This window comes from Monopterus albus, unplaced genomic scaffold (assembly GCF_001952655.1).
Source record: "Monopterus albus unplaced genomic scaffold, M_albus_1.0 scaffold26.1, whole genome shotgun sequence".
NCBI lineage: Eukaryota > Metazoa > Chordata > Actinopteri > Synbranchiformes > Synbranchidae > Monopterus > Monopterus albus.
The window spans coordinates 1,896,330-1,905,327 of NW_018127906.1; the positions used below are offsets into that span (position 1 = coordinate 1,896,330).

General features: G+C 47.0%; 1 protein-coding gene across 1 annotated transcript in view; it reads right to left on the reverse strand.

The window, feature by feature from the left end:
- Positions 1 to 434: 434 nt before the first annotated feature.
- Positions 435 to 8,998, reverse strand: part of LOC109957438 (poly [ADP-ribose] polymerase 14-like) — a 23,385-nt gene continuing 14,821 nt past the window's right edge. Inside the window, 11 exon segments of the mRNA XM_020595329.1 lie at positions 435 to 917; positions 1,060 to 1,234; positions 2,160 to 2,299; positions 4,341 to 4,612; positions 4,699 to 4,934; positions 5,928 to 6,043; positions 6,276 to 6,294; positions 6,297 to 6,463; positions 7,724 to 7,909; positions 8,167 to 8,229; positions 8,807 to 8,956. Of these exon segments, the coding sequence (XP_020450985.1) occupies positions 634 to 917; positions 1,060 to 1,234; positions 2,160 to 2,299; positions 4,341 to 4,612; positions 4,699 to 4,934; positions 5,928 to 6,043; positions 6,276 to 6,294; positions 6,297 to 6,463; positions 7,724 to 7,909; positions 8,167 to 8,229; positions 8,807 to 8,956 (1,808 nt within the window). The 3' untranslated portion in view covers positions 435 to 633.

Genomic DNA, 8,998 nt, shown 5'->3' on the forward strand with positions numbered 1-8,998 from the left:
TTATTCACGTTTCAGAGCGCACTTATGACGCTCGCCCATAACACCTACATTAATTATTTTGAAACTTGCTCAGCCCAAGTGGGAGAGGGGATCCACTTAGGTCATGTTTCACTAATCTTCATTGGCCTTTTGTCCACTTTATGACACTAGAAAGCTGTATGTTATTATACATCATGCTGTCTGCAGATGTGCGCTGCTGAGGTTGCACAGCTTACGAAGTGTCTTTTTAAGAAGTGTGCTTTTATTTGAAACAGCTTCCAGTATATATTCATACAGTCTGACAGGCAAACTAACAAGATTATGTTGTGACATCATTATATATAGTGAATCTCATTTGGCAAAAATGTTTGAAACTGACTCTAAACAAATTGTTGGTGTTTCTTTTAATAATCAGTATTTCAAACTATATTATAAAAAGAAAATAAGACACAAAGTGACAGTAGTGAAGCGTTTATACTCGGGTTTTCATGCTTTTTTTCTTTAAATCTAAACTTGGTGTGACGTTTCTTCTACGTACATTTATTCGTGGCAGCTGTACAACATCTTATAGTGTTTAAAGTTGTTTTTGCTGATTGGAGTTGTATTTTACATGGTGGAGGCACAGTTTTATCAGGACACCGAGTCCACAGTGGATCATATAAACGTGATGAGGTATTCCGGGTAGGCCTGGATGTCGTTGAAGATGACAAACATGGCTGGTGTGGCAGGGTTGTTGGTGACACTGTCGTATAGGTCTGCGGCGTTCCCAGAGCTTCTGGCAGGCGGAGCGACGAGCCCAGGGCTGCCCTTGGTAAAGTCTCCAACCAGGACCCGGGCCAGGTACATGCGTTTGTGCCCTCTGGCACTGGGCTTGGCGTAGCCCTGCGCTGAGTAGGCAGGGTCCACAGCAAAGTAAGTGCCATTACCAAACATTGCACCTGTAAGACGAGACGTATAAACAAGGACTGTTGTTAAGAATCGTCGCAGTTTGTATTTGAACAATCCGGTAATGATTGTTAAAATCCCAAGACTGATCTTTGCATCTGTGCTGCGTAGTTACTGCTGGCGTAGTAAACCTACCGTTTTTCCCTGCGTAGCTGCGGTTGAAGCCCTTGTTGTTGATGAGGTCGATGGAGTTGGCGTCGGTGCCGTGAAACAGCACCTTCTCGTTGTTGGTGTGTTTGTTCTTGGCCTCCAGCTGTTTCTTCATGAGCTGGTAGCTCTGCCACAGAGTCGTGTTCTGGACCCGCTCAATCTGTCAACACAGGACCAACAACGCATCACTCATTCTGTTTACACTCTGCCAGGCCGACTGTTTTGATTCGCTGTGTCCTAGTGTGGCCTGTTTGTTTAGTGCTGGTGAAGACGGGCTGGTGTAACATCATCTAACCACTTCTCATTGCATCACTACAGAATTCTCAGAGACCCCGTTTACACTTGGTTTAAGATGCTGCAGGACGATCTGATCACAGGTGGGCAGTGATAAATACAAGTGTAAACAATCACCAAGGCGGATTGTGATCCGATCACTGAAAACACTTGACAGACGTGGTCTGGGACGCATTTGAGCACATATCTTCTATAATGTAAACTCCAACACGGCCGTTCAAGGAAAATAAGTCAGTGATGCAGGATGTGGTGGATGCTGTGCTGAGAGCGCGCCAACACTCAAAAAAAGAGAAACTGATAAAACTCTGTTGATGTGTTGTGGAAGCTTCCATAATACATCCCTGTTCAAATGTGACACTTGTTTACTTCAGTTAGGGAGACTACAGACGCTCCTCTGGCTACAGACTGACGTATTGTGGCTGTGACCATTTGACATTTAAGTGTAAGTAGTGATGTCTGAACACGAGTGGCACCTTGGAGACACCTATACTGACAGGTGTGAGCGGTGATGGTCTCGGCTGTCCACCTGTGTTCGGATCACTGAGAAGCTTCTAATTCAAAGTGTAAACAGGGCCAGAGTGAACTGTTCCATTTGAAACAGAGGCAGAAAATATTCAAGGCTGTCTGGTGTCACCACATTTGGTAGAACAGCAGAGAATCGGCAGCTGTGTAGATAAACACAGACCCTTTCGCCGCCATGGTGTCCATCAGTCTAAAGTCGATAACCCACAGTGACAAAGTGAAAACGTTTGTAGGAATCAGTGGTGTGAGTGATGAGCATGTGAACGTACACTGATGATGTTGGCAGTCAGACCAGTCTTTGTAAGTTGTGCCTCCACGTCTGTGTACTCCTTAGATCCTCCAGTCAGAAGAAAGAGCTTCACCATGTCGCCCTTCATATCCTCCCAGTGCGAAGGCAGAGCGGCGTCATCTGCAGACATCATCATACCAGTGATCATTTGAAGGTAGGACACTGCTCTGATCCACATGTCACTGTTCAGACCGGGCGTCAGTGTGTGTTTGAGCTGTTGTACATATTTTAAACTGACAGTCCAGGTGCAGCAGGATGGGAAGCAACAAGGGTCATAACTCGTCTGCTGCTCCTGCTGTTCTGTTTTATATGTTTGTAAAAATTCTCTGGTGTGTAAACGGATGCCGTCCTGTGGCGACAGAACCTTTGTGCGTCTGTTTACACCAGTGAACTTGGTGAGATGTGAGAAAGAGTTGATCAGCTGTTTCATGAACACTCCCATGAGCCTTTGTGTCAGTAGGAGAAAGGAAAAATAAAAAGGCTGCTTCATTTCCTCATGTCACCAAGTTCACTAGGAAGACTGGAGAAGTTCTACTTCTACAAAACACTTTCACACCACCACAGGTTATAATGTGCAGGTCTGCTGGTGACTAGATGCCAAGAAGAACCAGTGAGTTGTTTTTACAGAATCACTAAGGAGAACCACTGGAGGATCTTACTTCCTAACCATTATTTACTAACTATGGCCAAAGACCTTGTTGCTACACGACCGTGTACAGTCAGTGGAGCAGGAAGTGGAGCGTCAGAATCAGTCTGAGAAGCATCAGGTTTATCACAGTGGCCGCTGTCTCTACATCCAACGCTGCTAATAGGTTTACACTGTCTCCATGGTAACGTCATACTTCCTGTTTCCTGTCAGTGTGATCTGTTCACGGGGTTTCCAGAACACCGTCTTAAAAATAAAAAAAACCACAACATTAAGTTCATATTCATTATATAGAAACTTAGCTAGGATCCAGACCAATCAGGTGACTACCCATAATGCCCGTCTTCTCAAATAGTGATGACAACAACTGTAACCTTTGTCAGAGCTGGACCTTGTGATTATGGGAGCATGAACAGTCATCACTCTTGTGAATAGAAAAACATTTACAGGAAGGAGGAAGTATACTGTTGCCATGGAAACCGTGAGTTACTGTGTGGCTGTGACTCGGGCCTCGTATTTATGCCTCCATGCCGGCGACAGCTCAGGAACGGCTTGAGGTAATTTCATCCAGAGGCATACAGCTGCAAAGCGTTAGCCTGGATTTGTTTTGGAACATTGAGTTCAGAGTTAATGGTTACCAGTCTATTTCTGTCACGCACCCACAGATGGACTGAGGAAAACCTAACCTGATGAGTCTCAGCCAGCTTCTGAAGTGTTCCACCCCCCCACCAGGGACTGTACGTTGTCTCATTTTGAGACAGTAAGACATAATTACACGGTAAGGTCCTCCATTTTCTTTTCTTTGGTGAATTCAACACACAACAATAAATTCAAAATACTCTGAATCTTTTTTAAAAAGTCCTTCCTCATTTTTTGTGCACTGGTTGTATGGGCGAACGCGTTTCTATCCAAGATAACTTTGGGTTTTGGCTGTGGCGACTCCAGGGCTAGTGCCGACTTTGCCATCACTATGTCTGCTGTAGAGATTTGTTGAAACAAAAACTTGCGTTAGCCTGCGACAGTCAGAGCATTATTCAGGCTGAGCTCTGAGTCAGAATGATACCAGATACGAGATATAGCGGTAGCAGCCATTACACCTTGTCTGCTTTCCTTCTGACCCAGAGTTAAGTGTGAGAAACACCGACTGTCACTGTGTTTATTCTGAGGCTAAGCAGTCGCCCTGGTGACGGCATTCAATGCAGCTCTCTACAACAGAGGCTGTGATTAGCAGCAGCTATAGAGGCACCACTAGAGTGTGGCTGCCAGAGGGTTTGGGTTGGTTCAGCCACGTAGGACAAACTTTAGGCTAAACAGGTTTAAGTGCATGACAACGCTATGGAGCACGGTCATAGAAAAACCCTGCACAGACTCCACTGCACTGGGGTCGGGTTTGGCCCGATCCATGCTCTAGCCACTGTACCCGCTGTGAGGTTAGGGGGGGAAACAGCAGGTTCAAGGAAACCAAACTGTCCTTTAACAGGTTAAATAAGGACTATGCCAGTAAAGCCCACTCACCCTTCAGCTCTTTCCTAAGCAGCTCCACCCTTTTAGAGCTGACTTCTGACACAGCAATTCTTTGCATCACCTTGGCGTTGTACATCTCGTTATTGATCTTGACCTTCACAACCTGTTTCCTCTCCAGAGCCTCCTCCAGCTGCAGGTTGGTGTACATGTCGAAGGGCACCGGGAGCCCATTAAGGTCCTGAAACTGCCACTCGACCAGTCCGCTCACCAGCAGGGCTCTGCTCCTCAGGTTCTCTGCCCGCTCCACCCTCCGGATGATGTCTCTGATGGTCAGCAAGAAGACAAAGAAATACCTTAACAGCCAATACTCTGGGCTGAAGCTCAGAGTCATGTGTCCCTGGGTGCTGACCTGACTGTAGACTCAGCGGTGAAGACGTCCCTGGTCAGCCCCTCCAGCTGGATGCTGGGATCCTGGGCCCCCAGGCCTTTGTCCAGACAGATGCTGACCGTCAGCTCCCTCTGCAGGGCCTGCAGCTGCTCCATGTCATCCTGCGACAGCTGACTGATGTACGGGTCCGTGATGGTTCTCTTCGCCTGCTCGGCCACAATCAGGTCCGTGATCCGTCTCTTGGCCTGACTCACAGCCTGGGGGGTGGAGTTACAAACAAGCACTGTTGAATTTTAATCATCTCATTAAAACATTTTCATCTGTTCTCCTGCTGTTTTCCCTGTCAGATCAATAAATCCTGAACTGTATAAATCGTTTGCTTTCTCTTGTTGAAAGTCACCTGATCATTTAATGTCACGACTCTGACACATTTCTCCACGTTTAGTCTCAGTCGCAGTGAACAGACAGTGAACATTCTGACAGCAGCGCATGTAAACCTAACTGGCGTAGCAGAGTCGGTCGTGGCACCTGAACAGGTCTCAGCAAGAGTTCAGAGCACGTAACTCACTAAAAACCAGAGCTGTGATTTTCTGTGTACACATTCAACAAACCTTGTCATTACTGTTTGGTAAAGGTGTTGGTTTTCTACCTGTAGACAGAGCCGGGCTGCCAGGTTCCAACCTGCATGCTAAGCTAGGCTAACAGCGTCCTGACTTTATCACACATACACACTGGGGTCATTTGTTCACACACTGGCTTCTGTACTCAGGATTAAAACACATTCACCAGGGAGCAAATTGTCACCGGACAGAAATGGAAACTCACATCTGGAGAGTTTATCAGTACCATTTAGAGAAACTCTGTAGAATGTTCAGCAGCTCCAGGTTTCTCTTTAAATCCTTCCACCACTGTTGTGCTGACTGCCGACCTCACTTCCTGCTCACATCGCATGTGCTCTTTTGCATCTTGTGGACATGGTGCACGAGTTTCTCAGGACGTGCACAGCAGGGTCGTCATGATGCAGACATATTGTTTATAGCAGGTCTATCAGTGACCCGAGGGCTCTTCTTTCCTACCCGTGTCCAGCTGTGCTGCCGCCACGTCTAACAGACTATTTGCTGAACAGTACCCATTCAGTCATAAAATAAAACTAAGCTCAGTGAAACTTTGTGGCAGCTGTGATTTGTGTGCACGTGCAGACCTCCCTTCTAAGCAACGCACTAACCCAAAGTGAATGAATGTGTGCTGACCTTCTGGTTGTCAGCGCACAGCTGAAACACCGTGGACTCGAACTCCTGCTGCTCCAGAAGAGAGGCGTTGGCGTTGAGCTGCTCTTCATGTCCCATAAACAACGAAGTGAAGGAGTCTGAAACAACATGAAATGATAGTGTGACAGAAGGACGTGAGACCAGTGTGTATGACAGATACTGATCCTCTGAGAGCAGAGTTATCACTGGGACCGTTATGAGTCTCTGTTTTGTAGAGAGTGTCACCAGTGTTCAGCTCTACACCTGCATTACTAACTCTCCTGCCTGATCGTGATCCAGGTCAACGGGAGATGATTAGACATCAGTAGGTGGAGCCGGTCACTTTAATACCTTTGATCTTGGTGAAGCCTCCTCCCCCTGTCTGCTCTTCATGCTCCTGTGGAACTCCGCTATCATTGCCGGCTGGAAGATCAGGATCTTCACACTGCGAACAAACCTTGGCTGCTTCTTCCTTACAAACGACATCACTGCTCCGACCATGGCGTCCGCCACCGCCGCCGGATTGGCCCCTCCCTGACCTGAACAGGGAGACAAGGACCAGTGATGACGATCAGAGGGGTGGACACAAGGATCAGTGTGATGAGAGAGAATAGTCTGAGTGAAAGTCAGCAGTGAACACAGACCACCGCTGTGGGGTCCTGTAGCGCCCCCTGCAGGCTGCAGAGCTCATTACAGACACAGTTTTGGATCCAAGTCAGGGTCCGACCCACTTCCTACACTCTGTTAATAATCAGACACACTCCCACTAACAGAGCCCAGTAAGACCAGAGGTGTGAATCAGCGAGCACTGGGACATTTCCACTAACACTGTTGATACGTGACTCACAAATACTTTCAGCCAAGACCATGTGTTTTGTTGGTTTTACTGGTTTCTCCCTGGAGCCAATCTGGATGATCATTAACAGAGAAACCCAAACACATCCGGGAGCTGAGGGTAACAAACAGTAACGTTCATGTTATATTAAATATTTCTGTCTGGTTCACTGTCACAGGAAGGAGCGTTTGTCAAAATTATCAAACGATTGTTTACAGTGTCAGATGTGATATGTGGAGCAGCAACAGTTAATTCATCTGCTGCTATTTCACTCAATTCATCACTTTGAATCTTTTTTTAAGAAAAATGCCACAACTCTGATTTCTAGCTTAACTATGAAAATCTGTTGGTGTTTCCTCCAACTTTCATTAAGGGGAGTTGATTAGTTTTGGTTTTTGTCAGGTTTTTGTCAGGCTGGATTCTCCCACCGTATCTTGTACTTTTTCTGACCATTTTCGGGACTAAATGACGTCGCAGTAATCCCAAGTGAAAATACCTTCATCTGAGCAGCATGAACAGTACAATGTAAAGTTTAAGTCTGATTGTGCATCACCATAATGACCAAATCAACAGGAACCATCTACGTTTGCTCCGTCTGACATGCAGTGGTCTCATTGTTCCCTACGTTCGGTCGAACTGAATGTCAGACATATGAGGCTGCTCTGGTTCTAGCTGAGGGGTTTTCTGAGCAGTTCAGTCATTATTTGAAACTGGTATTAGTGCTTGATGTGACAAACTGGACAGGTCTCTGCAGGTCTGAGAGTAACTGTTCTGACAGAATCTACTCCACAGCACCTACACATCACCTCAGAGGCTCTGCTGCCGCCAGATGAGCGAGCATCCAAACAAATGAAGGACAAGAAAACAAAGACTGAAAAGGAAGTGCCTGTGAGACGACTTGCTCTTCACACAACTGAACAAAACCAATGCCAGCGATGTGTGGACGCTTGGTGTCTGTGCTGACCTGTTCCCAGAGCGGGGAAGGACACGGAGCTGTACTTGTTCTCCTCACAGACGCTCAGCACTGATGAAACCATGTCCTTAATTGTCGCGGGATCGTTCTGGCCGACGACGTGGATGATGTTCCTGCTCGACAGCCGCCCAGCCGACGTCAGGATCGTTGGCCTTGGCTGGTAGTTTGGAGAATTCACTACAGAGAGGAACCAGACAACACTCTGGTAAAAACAGAAATCTAATCTTACAATTGGACAGAAGATGTTTACTTAAGGAAACGTGGCCATTTTCAAACGTTTGTCACTTTTTAAAATCCATCCTGAAGCTGAAGGTCTGACCACAAACTCCAGGCTCTGCCAAACCGGTTCCCAGCAGATATACTGGGAGGCTCCCAGTGGTGACTGGGCTGAACTGTGTCGGTGTGAAGCAGGGGGTTCAGCTCAGGCTACGTACCGATCCGTGCACACTCCTGCTCGACCACTGGTCCAGCGCTGTCTAAGATGGCCTTGGACACTCCTGAGGTGCACAGAACAAAACAACTGGGGATTTTACAACAAAACACCAAAAGGTTTCATCGCTGAGGTAAAGACAGAGTCGCCAGGAAACTCCCAGTCCTGTTGGTCGTGCACATTCTCACTGATCACTTTCCAAATCAAACGTCCTGATCAGTGCTGTTGTGTTTTGGTTGTGGGGCCGGTTACAACAGCACTTTGTCATCTGATGAGGCTGGACTCCTGATAAAGGTCTGTGCAGGAGAGTCACCATCAACATGTTTTACAGCTTTTCAAACGTGCTTCTCTGTCATATCGCTGTAAACTGAATATGATGGTTGTGGTGGTGGGCGTTCAGCACCGTGACCAAGGTCAGCCAGCAGTGACACAACTGCCCGGAGCCCTCGCACTGACACAACACCACCACAGTGAAAATGTGACAGGACTCGAGCTGAACCTGAGGCTCCCACAGACCTGGCAAACAGCTCGTGAGCAATGTCCATAAAGTCAGTCTGGTCTTTTATATCAACTTAGTTCTATGGGAAATGTTTGTAATGTAATTCGACACAAACAGGAAGAAAACAAACAGTCACAAGAGTCACCTAATTTCAGGGTAAAGTCATGATTGGACGAGTTGACAATGACATCGCTGGTCTCCTTAGTGATGTCTCCTGACGACACTTCGAGGGTGAGTGGACCCATCTGCATCTGGTACACACCGAGGGAGGGGGACAGCACCGGGTCGACGGAGGCTGACAGACACAGACACAGAGAGAGACACACACACACACACA